The following is a 16,329-nucleotide window of genomic DNA, read 5'->3' on the forward strand; positions in this document are numbered from 1 at the left end:
GCAAGTTTCTTCGTAGCGCAATACGATCTTATATCAAGATTTCCTGGCCCCCCATTTTTCTATCGAATTTTCCCCCTCGAATAGTGACCTCGGTGATCTATACCCGGATTTTCCCTGACCGTTCTCGACGCCCGCGCGAGCCACCCCCTACGCCCGCTATTCTCCCTCGATATGTTATTCAATACTTTAATAAGAGAAAAGGAAGGAAAGACTCAACACACAAATACATAGCAGCCTTTTATTCTTTCTCTACACTCTACAGGGAGGGGTCTCGACTATCTTCGGCACGCGCGGTACTTCGGTAGGAGTCCCCTCCGGAGCCCGGGGTGGTCGTCGTTCATGTTCTCCCCGCGGGTCGCGAGACCGTCAATGAAGTCACAGCCGATCCACTTCATTGACGGTCTCGCGGCCCGCGGGGAGCGCCATAGGGCCCCTGCTCCCTAGTGCGTCTGCAGCGGCGGCACCTCTTGCGGATCACTCCTCGTGCCCCGCACCCGCAATAGAACTCCCACCGGCGGGGATACGGGCAGTTCCTGTAGAAGTGCCTTAGCTCGGAGCAATTCCAACAACTCCGTGGCTCGGGTGCTTCCCCCCGAGCCACGGAGTTGGAATTGTTGTTGCCTCGGTCTGCGTCGCCTGGTTCTGGTGTCGGGAGCTCCCGGGCTGAAGAGGGCGTAGTGTTGCGGGAGCTTCTTGGGCCAGACTCGGGTGGACCCCGAGTTTTGGGACGTCTGGCCCAAGACGTCCCAAAACTCGGGGTCCACCCGGACGATCGCCACCACCGCCTCCAGGTGGTCGATCAAGAAGGTCGACCACTGCCTGCGGATGAACCGTCGGGCCATTTTTACTCCGTCGTGGCACTGCATCTCGTAACTCTTGGTAATTCCTACGGGTCAGGGGCAGGAGGGTAGTATACGGCTTGATATCCTTGACATGAACTTTTCCGATGGCCGATCCGTCCAGTCAGGACAACTCATACACGACTGAAAAGATCGCCTTCTTTATCCGTAGGGGCCCCTGAAATTTGGGTGCCAATTTTTCCGCGACATTTTGCGCGGCCGACGACAGCACGTGCTATCGTTTCAGCACCAAATCCCCAACTCGGAATCTCCGCGACCGTCTACGCAAATTATAGTTCGCGGCCTGTCTTTGATTCGCTTGATTTAAACTTTCCGCTACCCACTCCCGAATGGCCCTCAGTTCCGTCATTCTCTGGGACCAGTCCGCGAGGTCTCGCGGTTCGACCTGCTCTATTTCCTCGCCACGGTCACGCAAAGAGTTCGGTGGTATTAACTCGCGTCCGAGGTTTACAAATGCCGGGGAAGCACCTAAGGACGAATGCGACGCGGTATCATAGGCAAAGCGGAAATGGGGTAGGTATTTATCCCATTCTCTATGGTCTCTCTCAATAAAGGACACGATCATCGTTTTTAGAGTTCGATTCACCCTTTCCACGGGATTGGCTTGCGGATGATATGACGGCACGGTGGTGTGCGTGATACCGTTTTCCTCGGCAAAGCTCTTTATAACACGATTTACGAATTCTGTCCTGTTATCGGTGAGCAGGATTTTTGGCGTACCCCATCGCGACATGATAAGGTCTTCTAGCGCTTCTCTTATTTTTAGGCCGGTAGCCGCTCGCAAAGGTTTTACTTCGATCCACTTAGTGAATAAGTCTTGGATTACCAGAAAGTACTGGTATCCGGCTTTACTGCGGAGCAACGGCCCCACGATGTCTGCGGCGATGGTAACCCACAGCCCTTCAACGACGCGCCGACCCATCCATCCCGCTGGACTAGTCTGCTCTACTTTAGTCCTCTGACACGTGTCGCACGTTTTAACATACCGGGTAACTCCTCGGAACATATTCGGCCAATAATACGACACCGCTAGACGCTGATACGTCTTCTCTATCCCCAGATGACCGGCTTGAGGAGCGTCATGGGATTCACGAAGAGCCTCCGCGCGTAGCTCTCGTGGTAGCACTAATTTCCACCGATCTAAATCCTCTACTATATCTGAAATAACCGGCCGCGGTCGCAAGAAATATAGTTGCTTATCGACTATTTTCCAATGAGCGAATCTTTTCGGGTTCGTTACCACCTCTTTATACCGCTTCCGATACCACTCGTCGCTCGTGCCCTCGCACTCTTCGACCTCGATCGCGGCATTCACGATTCCACCTTCCGCGCTCTCGTACATACGCGATAGTGCATCAGGCACGTGGTGTAGGGCTCTCTTACGGTACTCCACGGTATAGTCGTATTCTAATAATTCCAAGGCCTATCGAGCCAAACAACCCGTGGGGTTTTTTAAATTGTGGAGCTACCGTAAGCTACTATGATCGGTGATGACCATAAACTTGTACTTTTCCAAATAAGGTCTAAACTTTTGAATAGCCCACACCACGGCCAAGCACTCCTGTTTCGTTACCGAATATCTCCTCTCGGGATCCGACAATACGCGACTGGCATACGCTATTACACGTTCCTCGCCCTCTAATTTTTGCGTTAGGACAGCTCCCAAGCCAACCGAGCTCGCGTCAGTCTGTAGCACAAACGGCTCCTCCAAAACGACTCAATTACGCGGAGCACATTGCCGTTTCCCAAAATCGAATCTTCACAATACGGCACTCACGCGATTCTACACCACGATACGGTCAGCAATATGGCACTCTATAACGGTCCCGCTCTCGGAACGGGACGCACGCGTGACTCTAATTACGCAAGGACTTCAATTACGCGTTGAATCGAATCACGCCTCAAACGCGCGTTGACTGTCGGCGGCCGCGTACCCAAATTCCCGAGACGGGCAAGCGTTTCATTTCTTGACCAGGCCCTCCCGCGGTATTTCTTTCGATTAATTACAATCTCACAACTCACAACCCTCGCTACACAGCGCGACTCCCGGGAAGGCCTCGGTATTGCGACGATCTTACTTGTACGTGGCCTTACAAGATAGTGTTCGCTCGTCGGCAGCCGGTCGTCCACGATGGCAGGGGATGGTTTCTTGCTCGCAAGCTCGCACGACAGTGCCGATCTTCCGGCCTGGCAGATTGTTCCGATCAGGGCTCCTTTTTTCGCGCATACGCATTGATGCAGCAGAAAAGAAAGAGGCGAAATGATATGCAGCAGTAAAATGTTATGAGCGCATATTTTAGCGGTTGGCGCATTGACGGACAGGGCGGACAGGGCGGAGTCCGGTTTAGGGCCAATTTCACCAACCACGGTGAAATATTGGTCAATACTGCTAACTTTAACCGTCGGTTAAGCTAACCGTGGTTGGTGAAATTGGCCCTTAGATGAGTTAGGTTAGGTATATATTTATATTTATATAAATAGAAATTAGATTCGCGTATATTAAATTATTAAAATGGAAAAAAAAGCTAATAGAAAAAGAAAAAATTGAGATTTTTGTTTAGCATGGTTAGATGAGGATAGTTTTAAATGTTATATTTAATATATATTAGTATACACTACACCATTTATAAGTTTGGAACTTACGATTTTCTCTTGCATTTCATGAAAAGGTTAAATTTCTCGATGAAAAAACTCGCAGAAAAGTTTCCCCAAAAAATATATTTTAAAGAGGAGAGATAGAGCTTAATATTTGTTTTTTATTTTCTTCTCTATGATATTTTGTGCTTAATTGAAAATTGACATATACAAATATATTATTAAATTTATTATTAAGTTTTAAATATCTTGTATTATATATATAGTATATGTAATTTATGTACTATATATTTATATGTAGATATATTTATGTGCAAATATATATTAATACATACATACATGTATGTATGTTACATTATACATTTTTAGCAAATTTTTAAATAATTTGAAGGGGGTGAATAACGATACATCTTTTTGTCCGTGCTAGTTATTGTACTGATATCATTCTCGCCGCGCATGCGCGAAAAAGGGCCCCGATCGGAACACTGGCCTGGCGGGACCTCGCTGGGCCCGCGTGCCTGCGCGCCGGGGTTGCAAGCCCTGATCGCTGCTCAACCCTTCGCGAGCGCTGCGCCCGACTTGGCGCCCCGCGCGTTTGCCTCTACCCTCCGGCGGTGGTTTTGAATGCTGTGAGTTTGGCTGACTCCGGGACCGGTACTTTGACAGCCAGGCTGGTCGGGCCGTGGCTTGTCGACCGGTGGCAGAACTCTGTGGGCGATGGCTTATCTCTCAACGGGGACCTTCGTCGGGGCGTCTCCAGGAGGGAGATCCGTTTTCTTTGTCACGTCACACTTTTTATCGCGACGCATAAAATTATAAATAGAATTTTATGGATATCTAATTCTTGAATTGCAACAGAAGTTACACATAGTAAACGTGTTATTAAAAGTAAAAATATAACTGAGATAATAGGAGCTCATTGCTTCGTGTATATAAAACAATTGATAAATATATTTTTAATTTCTATTACGCAATTAAATATTTATCATGCACCTCTTTAACGCGCGTTATCTCGCAACGGAAAATTTACGTGATAACAGTCCGTGATAACAGTCCGTGATAGCGGATATTTCCGATACTGTTAATTTAGTACTTTAATTTTATTAGCTTTATTCTTATATCTATTACAAGCAAAGTATTTGACTCTAAATTGCCGCTCTACTTGCATTTTGTTCTAAATAAATATTTACTGAGCTTTTATGAAAATAGTATAACACCATTTTGGCTTCTTACCCGCAACATGAAGCGAGTGTACGACGTGCGAATTATGAGATTATATAGAGGATTTATGTAACACGTCTGCAGAAACAGGCGCGAATCCGGTAATCCGAAACTGTACACTCGTAATCCCGGTACTCTCAACTCGTTATCCTTTATCCTCGTTATCTTCGTTATCACAATCAGGATGAAGTCACGAGGTTCGATCTGAGAGAAGAGAGAGAGAGAGAGCATTCTCCTGCGCGGCGGAGAAGAATTCCGTAGGTCGAATCGAACGAAAGCGGGCGTAACCGCGGTGTCGTAAAACGGAAGCCATAAATATCTCTACACAGGAAGCGATTTAACGCGGACATAGAGCACACGTGCAAGGGTGGTCGACAGATTTATTCTCAACGGTAGTACCTTAAAGAATCTAGATGATGGAAGGCGCCGTCGAAGGCGAGACGCACCTTTTTGTCGATTACAGACATAATATACACGTAAGGTGTAAAGTTCATACCTAGCGTCCGAGCAAAATCTAAAATCGTTCACAAAGCGCGAAACAGCGGAGAGAGGTAAACAGAGAATTTTGCATAGAGTTGTTTTGGACATTATTTTATCGCAATTTCTGTGTAATAAGCAGAGCGAGTTAATTGGTAAATTTAATTGGTAATTAATTCAACCGGTGAACGCGTGCTTATGGCAAAATTTCGATCTGTGTAATTCGCTGTCTTTAATCCGTAAATGGCAAAAGATTAATAGTTTGATCTGTATTAACAAGTTTATCTATATTAACAAGTTAATTAAGTTAATCAGGATTTACTCGAAGTCACATCAACAATCAAGTTTACGAAAGAGATCCCTTATGTAGCAATGACATCCATTTCGGCGTCGTGCGAAAATATTGTTCGATAAAATTCCTAAAAAGTTTCGCCGATACGCATCGAATATACGAGTTTGCTTTTAGGAAGTAAAGCTACGCGTATTTGCTCTCAGCTGCCGTTGACGCAATTAAGATCCCCTTCATACGGGCGACCGCGAAATTTGATTATACCCCGTGCGAAGAGGACCTAAAGCGACACCCTCGTGCGCTTCCAATCCAAATGACATGTTTATGAAGATCGAACGTCAAGTGTGCACGAAATTACGGATCTCGTTGAAACTGCGTGGGTATGTTTCCGCATCTCAGATAACGAGATTTTCTACTTCGCCATGTGACGAATCACTTTATGTTTCTAAGGATAGAATCTTGTATTTTGTCAAGAAAGAGAGAGAGAGAGTAGTTTTTTATACAAAAAGTATAAGAAGTGACAGCTTTTATTTATTAAAAGTAAATTAATTATTATCCGTAAAATCCATATTAAAATTTTCCATTTAGTTTTTAATATTTTATCTCTTCAGTTATCTAGATTACCTTAGTTCGTTTCGTTTTTTAGACCATTTTAATATTATTTTAAAATTATAGAGAAATTCGTCTCTAGAGAAATTACTCTTGACGTTCCAAGTATTCTCGATATTTTAGGAATAAATTAATGTAGAAATAAACTAAAGGGCAGAGAGGAGAGGAGAGAGGAGAGAGAGAGAGAGAGAGAGAGAGACAGAGAGAGAAAGGAGAACTGTTTTAAAAGTCATTTATATACCGTGGGATCTACTCTTCTTTGTTTGTCGAGACAACATATTAAAAGATAATGCTCTGTCGTCACGGGGTTTACTTTCCACTTTGTAAGAAATAATAGCGTTATTTAAACAAAAAGAAAATTGGGGGGAGAAGATATTTGACATATATAGAGCTTTCATAAAATACCCACTTAGAAATTCTTAAAACAACATCTGCCTAAATTGGTTTGAGACATAACGATATCAATTAATTCTTGACTTGATGATTGCAGCGGTTAAAATGTTAATCATAATATTATTAGCTTATATAATGTAATGACGGCTAATGTAATGACTGCCCGAGAAAAAAAATGGGTATAATATGGTCAGATGTAAAAATATGTTATTAGATATGAAAAGGTCTAAATTAAATATGAAAATATTTAATTTTATACGAATTTTATATGATTATATATAATCAGATCCGGGCGCGATATGATCATATCTTTATGTAATCATATTCGACTTGGTTTTATTGCATATGACAACAGATCTGTTAAATATTTTTACATCTGACCATATTATACCTATTTTTTTCTCGGTTGCGGCTAATGTATGACTTAAATTTATTGTAATTAAATTTTTTGCGCTGAAGATGATCCCAAGAAAGGGTCGAAACGTGCGCTATATATCGTCTTGTTAAACTAATCTAATAAATTTATAAGAGCGCATTAATTACCGCGCTTGGCTCTTATTGCCAAATTTAAGTAGATTTGATTTTTCATGAAACAACATTTCACTTTGTAAAAAATATATAGAGAAATTAAATCGTTGCGTATTTCGCAAAACAGATCTCTTTCAAAGAAATATTAATATTAGTAACACTTATGTAAATTTATACATTTAAAATGTATAAACTATTTTTATATAATTACGTTTATTTACATTTATTTCTACTTTCTTTTTAGAGCCTTAATTTTCATCATAAATGTAAATGTATATTTATTGCAATTTGTCACATTAAAAGGAAATCAAGAATATTAGAAAGAAATTCGCGTAAGATTTTTTTTCGGATTTAATTCTCTTGTAATTTGTAAAGAGTTGTATATTTATACATTTTATTAATTTCTTTGAAAACGTATCTTTTTTAACTTATTTATCGTTTTCAGTGATTTTATTATACGCACACAGATAATTTGCACTTCGAGAGGGGGGGGGGAGAAAGAGAGAGAGAGAGAGAGAGAGAGAGAGAGAGAGAGAGAGAGAGAGAGAGAGAGAGAAAGCGAAAGAGATTACTTATCTTATTTTTATCACTTCAACTTACTTGAAGTGATTTCAAGTGGCGCAAGATATTTCAAAAGTTCAAGACGAAAACTTATTTCATACAGCCGTATAAAATACGCAAAAGAAATAGACTGAGTGCATTGAGGAAGGCAGCACGGAAAGATAGAAATAATAATTGTTCATCTTATTCTTTAAAAGAGAAAGACATTAAGTTTGTTATACGTCTCGATCTTTTTCGTCTTTGTAATACGGATATCAACTTACTTTCCGACGGTCACATTTGGATCGTGCAGCTGGTAGAGATCTACGAAGGTTTTGCTGTCGTTAAAAATTCCAGCGAGCTGCACCGTATGCAACAGCGGCCCTTCGCAGTAAACTTGGCTGAAAATCAATACAAAAGCGTAACGAAACCTATAATTAACAAACATCGTCAATTAGATAAAAATGATTAATTTAACGTTTGTTTGTACGCGACGTTTGCAGTACGTGATGCAGTGTGCGTTCGACAGGTGGATAACGTTAAATTAACAGATTTTGTCAAAGTGCATTTGATGTAATTGTGTCAACGTAATTGCGGATAGCGGCAAACAGTTGTTGTCATTGAAAAAAAAAATAATGCACAAGACATCCCGGAGGGGAATTAACGTAAAATCATTACGTCATGCACACTAGCTAACGATTTATTTTGCGGCTACGAATAATTACGGGATAACTTAGCGTCAAGAAACAAACACCTTTGATTAATTAAGACCAAAAGAATGAATAAATAATAAAACTTTGCCTTTCAAATGTGCCGTGCGCATGGTATGGGGTCTCGCTGTTGTAGGTTGAAAATAACACTTTAATGAATTCATGCGCTCTTTATTTGCCGTCCGGACGGATTGGATACTTAAACAAACGCATATAGTCTTTGCGTTCGCAAATTAGATGTCAAACTAATTTTGGATGATTTAAGACCTGGAGGCATGGAACGCATGAATTAACTTTTTACTTTTAAATTACGAGGCTTAGTTTTTTATCACGTTATTTAACCTCAATGAAACAAACGTGAGAAGAAGAGAACATATTTACATATTTTACATTTATCACGTACATATTTACATTTATTACGTACATATTTACATTTATTTATTTTATCTTACGAAACGTATATGAAATTAAACCCGATATTATTTTTCAAAAGGGTATCTCACACACAACTTACGTACGTTTTCCGTTTTACTACGCTTTGTTATAAACTAAGTAAGTAGATAAAACTAAATGTGAAAACTTTCTTCTCTACACATATTGAAAAAAATTAATCCGGTGGTTTAATATTGAAAATATTATATGATAAACTTTCGATTCAAGCCAGTTTTCCCCGCAGAAGAGCGAAATTATTAAAATTTGCGTCGTAATGCAATTTGCAGTTAAAAAGTTATCCGATTGATTGATTCTTACACATTCTCTCTTACTGTTCTTTAAGAAAGTTTTCCAATCAGCTGTTTTATCTTAAGATACCAAATGTCGATATTTTCCAACGATGACCAAGGGCCTGTCCCAACAATTTCAAGATGGACGACAACTTTAAGTGAAACTTGGACGAGACTGTTATTTTTCCGCGACAGCCACGTCAACGGGCTGATGTCATTCTGAAACCGACGAGCCATAAAATCAAGCACAAAAATCACGCGCGTTTCGAAAGTCGCGATGAGAAGTTACTCGTAGCTTCATTGCGTGGCTCATTGTTTTCTGGCAGATACGAGAGCATCGAAATACAATGGACGCCTTTGTCTTTGTATCAACAAGAAATAACGTCGATGTGCGCCGAGAGACCACTTTTCATTTTTCACTTCGAGCATTTCTCATCGAACGTTCTCTGATCGAAAAACCAAACGAGAACTCGGGGAATAATAAAATTCGTTTTGTTTTTTTGTCGTCGGATAAATTCTTTTTAACATTTGATATATGACACTAATTTGATGATAACACTAATTTTCAATGCAGACTCGAAGATTTGTATAGCATAAGAATATCGAGGTCCGCTATACCAAAATAGGAAACAAACTTAAGACTTTGAAATGTTCTTTTAAGACAAAAAGATAGAAATCTAAGAATTTTAGAAACCACTTGCATAATATTTATTAAACTAAATTTAAATAATCAAATAATATTTACGTATATACTTATGATTTTGATAGATTTTGTATAGAATCCGGCGTTGTGACATAAATTTTACTTTTCCAGCGTCCCCAAAGAAAAGAATTTAATGGAGGAAAATCAGAACATCTTGTAAGCCGCTCAATCGGATCTTCTTCAAAAGGTAGTGGATGAATGCCGCGGAATAACGTCGGAAATGTTTTAAAATCCATAACAATTTTAAATAAAGACTTTATTATTGAATAAAGGCTGATGGAGGACATTCTGAACATTTATTAAAGTAAATTTTTCTGTAAATTACAAACTTTCAGTTTTACTACCTGGAGACTTTTAAATGCGATTTCTCGAGAAACACTCACTTAAATAAAAAAAAAAAAAAAAAAAAAAACAAGACATAGTTGTAAAGATAATTAAAAGAAACCTTAAAAACGATGTTTTACTTGATATTTTGAATAGGCACTCCCAGTGCCTTTTAAGATTTTTAAAAGAGTAGCTAATCTAATTAAAGAGGGATAATGAAGAGGTGAAAGAAAAGCACGGTTGAGTTTATCACAATTATACATTTACCTTAAAAGCAAATTTGGTACGTTTCGGCATAATTTGCAGAAATAAGTCGGTTATAAAAAAAGAAAACGAGGTGGAAAATTGTTGTTAGCTCATCTTGCATATGTGTATGTACCTACATTCATATGTATACATATGTCTATATATAGTGTTCCAGATTTTAACGATCAAACTGCGCCAGTGTACAGTAACTTTTTAATAAAGCTCCTATCTTTACATAACATTATTTCCTACTTTTACATAGTACACTCTGGTAACCGTTAAAATCTGGGACACTTTGTATAAGAGAAATAAAGTATACCGACTGGCCATTCCTTCGCTGTAACTAACTCTAGATCGTTAATAGATAAGCAGCGCTTAATTTATCCTGTATAAATACTTTCCAGATACTTCGAAAGTGTTTCTAATTAAAAAAGTTGACTCTAACAATATTCTTTAATTGATTATCCGCTGCAATGTATTCAGTGGACGCGTTTCACTTTTAATTTATCCGCATTAATCGTCTAAACTGAACGAAAGTCTCAAGTGGCCTGTTTCCTTTATCATAAAATGGCCTCATTATTTCTATGAAAATGCTGTTAATATCCGCTCCCATTTCCTTCTATGTGATTCATGTTGATAATCACTAAAGTGAATCTTATCGATACGTCTTAACCCTATCGCGTGTGCTTAGTTTCCCAATGAATTGAATGGTGACGGTGTCCATATAGCTGCACATCGTAGAATCTTATCGGATTAAAGGATATACGAAGAATCGAGAGGAGTCGAGAGTTTCCCTCAAGAAGAACTGCGATATATATGAGAGAGAGAGAGAGAGAACTAAAAGTAGTAAATCCGTAATTCTCACTTTTCTCGCAAACAGACCGTACGGACAGAGACTGCTCGAACGTTTTCCAAAGGGATAAAACACCATTAACGGACGCCTCATGTTTTCCCTCCTCGTGAGTGAGCGGAAAAGAAATTTTGGTTACGTGTCTAGAATAAAACTTTAATGAATCGGAAAATTTCGTGCTTGGTCCTGACGTTGCTGGAAAAATAACTGGCCATCGTCCAGTTTTCTCTCTGAAGTTTGTTTCCTATAAATGCAAAAGATTGATTTCATCCATCCACGTCGACTGAATCCTGTTCCTCTGTTCGTACGGATATGTTTCAAGCATTCATTCTTTTGTTATTATTAAAATAGTATGTTTGTAAAAGATGCGTTCGAAAATTATTGTTTTCAATATTTCTTCGGTTGTAGTTACTGATACAGTCCAAGAAAAGGCTGTTCAACTGTAGTTACAGTTAATCGACGTTGATGAAGAAGGAAACGCGAGGTATAATATATCTATGATGAAAAATTATATTGTCATTAACTATCGATGAGTCATCAATAAACCATACGCGGAAGGTTTCACCTAACCGAAAGAAAGTGAAACAAATGACTTTCGCTCGCGGCTCTATCGATCATTAGAATTGACGGTGACGTGATGATGTGATGCACGCCTACCAAGCGCGAATATATATACTTATGCGAACGTTATCAGGTTACTAGCAAAGATAAGCCGTTATCGTCGCTCATTTTCCGGAATGATTTTATTCGACATGAAATGTGATTAAAGAGGGAGAGGAGAGAGGGAACGAGGGGGAGAGAATTATCATCAGAAGGCAAAGATATTAAAAATGTTAAAATGCATATATATGAAGAAAGCGAATATCGCATACTTGTGCTGTAAGTGCTATACGTTTCTTAAGATAAAACAAATGTGAACGTTTGTTTGTTACATTGCCTATGAAATAATTAAACGTAAAGTAAGGAGTTAATTCAAATTCTACGCTCTAAAGTCTTGAATTACTACAATTTAATTGTATTTATTTATTTATTTATTTATTAGTACTTTTAGAATATTTTAAAGATTATGTTAAAACGATAGTGCTTTTACTGCCTACGGCTTGATGAGCTAAGTGGTAGACAGAGGGAGCATGATAACCAGAAGTCGTAAGGCAAAGATGGGTTAAAGTGCATATATGAAGAAAACGAATAAAGCATACTTGTGCTGTAAGTGCTACACGTTTCTTAAGACAAAGTAAAGTGAACGTTAGTTTGTTCCCTTTTCCCGTTGCTTCCGAAACAGTTAAACTTTATGGTAATAGTAACCTTATTTTAATTTTAAGACGTTAATCCAAATTCTACGCTTTAAACTCTTTAATTACTACAATTTAATTGTATTCATTAGTACTTCTATCTTACAAATTTAAAAGATTATATTTAAACGGTAGAGTGCTTTCACTGTCTACGGCTTGAAGAACTAAGTGGTACTACAGAAGAAGAGAAATTACAGAGAATATAGTAATATAATAGGATTAAGTTTCTTGAAAGCGATATATAATCCATTTTCCATGTTTATTACAAATTAGCTAATAATACTGCTATTATAACGCTTTTAATATAAAGAAGAAATTGTACAGGGATTTCCTTCGTTTATTCTATACGATAGGTGTCTTGATTTTAAGAAATACATTATATTTTTTAATTTAATTTTTCAAATTTAATTAATTAATTAGTTTTGTATTGTCGTACGATAATATACTTTATATTATCATATCATAATTAGATATAAAATTCTTTTCTTCGTCAGTGAAAAGTCCCATACTAAAGATTAGCCGCACATAAATTTGACAAAGTGTTAAAACTGCAAGAAATTTATGTGCGGCTAATCTTTAGTATGGGACAGTAAACTCTTGAGAAGGACACAAAACTAGTGTCGAAACGTCGAATGAATTAATGTAACACTACGATATTAAACGTCAATTTGGTCAAATAATTACTCTTGTTGATATCATAATTACTTTTACAATATCGCCCAATCAAGGAGGAGATTAATCAATTAATGGAGCTTGTAACTTCTCGATTAGCCTTCCGCGGCTTATAATCCTCAGCAAACTTAAAATAACTAGCTTAATTCTCTAACTAAATAAGGGACAATGCGTTAACAAAGCACGCAACATGTTCGAGTATTCTCCCATCCGCTTGATTGGCGATAAGTAATTATGAAGAGCGACAAAAGTAGTCTCGTAATGTCGAAAGTTGCAGAAGGTGTATAAAAGTACCTATATACGTATCGGATAATTGTATACAAACAATCATCAAGAAGTTATCTCCCGCGGCGTGCGATAAGTAGTCCAAACGAGGAGCACAGTTAGTTGTGTCTACTCGCGACAGACAATGGCGAAAGTTTCACCTACTGAATAATCTGACTGTCGAATACAACGAGGAATTGTTAAAACAGCCCAAGTGACTGCATAAGAACTTTAACGGTACCACTTTGCGTAGGCACGTGCCAATTTCGCGTTTGCCTTTGTCGTTCACAGATAATTTCGAAACAATTTGACCGATAAAAACAATAATTCTTTGTGTGATAAATCGGAAGGGTTATTACCGAGAAAGAGAAAACTGTTGGATTATTCAGAAATTATACGCTATTGAATAATGTCAACACCGCTCTTCCTGTAAACGTTTATACGTTTATTGAATTTGCATGTCTATTTTCTATCCAAATATTTTCAGAAGCCTCCTGGTGAAGGAGGTAAAGAAAAATATTTAAAGATAAATGTGAAACTGTTTATGAGACCGAAAAGAGATAGGAACCTCTTTTGGAACCGCCTGAAGAAACGAGATGGAACAGGGATCGACGCTGGCGAGGAAGGTGCCAAAAGTGTAATGTTCCACTTTCGAAAAATCAACACGGAAGCGATCGATTGAACAAACGATCGATAAAGCAAATAATGAAGCTTTGGTTAAGTTTATGCGATACGGGACGCGGAGGAGAAGAGATAACAGTCTTCTTCTTTCGCTTTGCGCGAGCGCGAAACACGCCGCGCCGACGCGACGTCTCGTACTTTCACTTACCTGTGGCAGAGATCGGGTGGTCCAGGGGGAGTGGTGGTGGTGACACGCACGATCGAGGCCGCGTCGATCAGGGCGATCGCGGAAGAGATTATGAAAACCGCGACGCTCATGATCAGCCGTGTTCGGTTCGACGCGGTTAACATATGTCGATCGCGTGGCGCGCGCGCGCGCGGAAAAACAAGCGAGAGATCCGAGGGATCGATCGCGAGAGAGCGTCGATCGTGACGCGCGCGCGTGATCGACGTCGCCGGGCGCAAAAATCGGCCAAGTTCCTGCCCCCGGGACGTATCTCGGGCGCTATAGCCGAGCGCGTACTCGCTGATCCATTATATCTCCGTCGCGTGCTCGCGCGTTCGCCGATAACGCGCCCGTTCGGCGAAGGCGAGTGGGCGACTTCCCCCCCGGCCGGCCATTGATTACGCGCACCGTGCGCACTATGCAAATTTCGGGAAGAAAAGCACGCGCCACCGTGTCGTTCAGCGGCACGGCGCGGCGCGCGGTTTATCCAGCGGCCAGATAAGCCGCGCCGAAACGAGGCCGATAGCGGCGGCGAATAATGTGGCTCAAGGAAAGAAAGCGGCGCGCGATCGCCGTCAAGATAGCGTCATAAATCATTTAAAAGTGTCATAACAGTAGTGGCACGCGTAAGACCGGAAGTGTGGTCCTCTCTGATACGATAGTTCTTCCCGAGAGGTTTATCGCTCCTCAACGGAACGGATCGGGCGACCCCGTGGAGTAGTCGGGACCGTGCCCAAGTAGCACAGCAAGTCACAATAAAGTCAAAATGATGTCAAAATGACTGCAAAATGACGATTTTTGATCATTTTACCATCATTTTGACGTCATTTTGATTTTATTGTGACTTTCTGTTCTCCCTGGGTGGGAAAATCTATTTTGTATAAAATTAAAGAAAAAAAGCGCTAGATGCGTACGCGTTATATCCAATGCCCAATTACGCTTATTTCTCGCGATCAGAAGTGAACAAATTCTAAGAGCGTGAAATATATCTTCAATTATTAATGAAGATAAGTATTCCACACAAAGTGGAAAAACATCAAGGATAAGATTAATAAGAGGAATTCTAGAGCGCAAAATATGTTTAATTATTGATAAAGATAAGTATTTCACTCGAAATAAAAAAATTTCAAGGATAAGAGTAATAAGAGGAAACATTCTAGAACGCAGAGTATAAGGCTTTAATTATTGATAAAGATAAGTATTACACTCAAAATAGAAAAATTTCAAGGATAGAAGTAATAAACGTGTTGTAATAAAAGCTACCTAAATGTTAACATTGTACATTTATGAGAGTATACATTTATTTATCCTTAATGCTTTTAAACTTTTATACCAGACTATAATTGTTCTTTTATTTTAAGAAGCGTAAAGACGGGTTTGTGTAACATAAATCTGTTCTTATAAGTTTTATAACAAAGATGTTCTGTAGAGAACTTCGACGATTGGAGTTTTCGAAGGACGTTATTAGAAACAACTGAATTTAGTAATGTGTTTTAAGATAAAAATTGTTTACTTAAGCTGTTCTTATCAGGTCAAATGATTAAAAAGATAATGTGTTCTCTCATAGCTATTATACGATATTATTGCATGCAATATTTTTTATTTAATATTTCGATATTAATTTATATTTAATACGTGTATCACTTTATGTAAATTGAACTAATTATCGACGTAATAAAATAGGGAGCCAAGCGCACAATATTGTATATTATAAGTCAATACAAAACTAACGAAATTCGCGGACGTTTCGACTCTTTTTTGGAGTCATCTTCGGCGCAATGTGAACGTTACAACGTAGTCAAATTAGATAAAATACAAAAGAAAATGTGTATAAAATACGGATCAATAGTGCGGTCTTTCATATTTGCAGTTGTTTCTCAGGTGTCGATCCGTATTTACACCTGTCGAACTTTGCGTATGAGAAACAACTGCAAGTATGAAAGACCGCACTATTGATCCGTATTTTATACACATTTTCTTTTGTATTTTATCTAATTTGACTACGTTGTGACGTTCATGGAATTTATTTTCCGAAAGATGCGCCCTCCGTGCGAGAAAAGCTCTTGTGTCTTTCGAGAAGAAACGTTTAAACCGTTGGTCCAAAGGGTTAAATGAGAGGAGAAGGGTAGTGATGAATGAGAATGGTAACCCTACGGGGATCGATTAAAACTTCCATTTTACTCCATA

General features: G+C 39.2%; 1 protein-coding gene and 1 long non-coding RNA gene across 2 annotated transcripts in view; both read right to left on the reverse strand.

Annotated features, from left to right (window-relative positions):
- The window catches only part of LOC139822578 (trehalase), a 29,815-nt gene extending 15,381 nt beyond the window's left edge, over window positions 1–14,434 (reverse strand). The window contains exons 1-2 of the mRNA XM_071794423.1: window positions 14,125–14,434; window positions 7,797–7,913 (exon numbers count right to left, since the gene is read on the reverse strand). Coding sequence (XP_071650524.1) covers window positions 7,797–7,913; window positions 14,125–14,267 — 260 coding nt within the window. The 5' untranslated portion in view covers window positions 14,268–14,434. The remainder of the gene's footprint in view (window positions 1–7,796; window positions 7,914–14,124) is intronic.
- LOC139822581 (uncharacterized) lies at window positions 225–3,254 on the reverse strand. The gene is made up of 2 exons (XR_011734555.1): window positions 2,955–3,254; window positions 225–886 (listed from the first exon to the last, which is right to left on the reverse strand). It is a non-coding gene; the product is annotated as an uncharacterized lncRNA (long non-coding RNA).
- Window positions 14,435–16,329: the final 1,895 nt, after the last annotated feature.

The sequence above is a fragment of the Temnothorax longispinosus genome, chromosome 11 (assembly GCF_030848805.1).
Source record: "Temnothorax longispinosus isolate EJ_2023e chromosome 11, Tlon_JGU_v1, whole genome shotgun sequence".
NCBI lineage: Eukaryota > Metazoa > Arthropoda > Insecta > Hymenoptera > Formicidae > Temnothorax > Temnothorax longispinosus.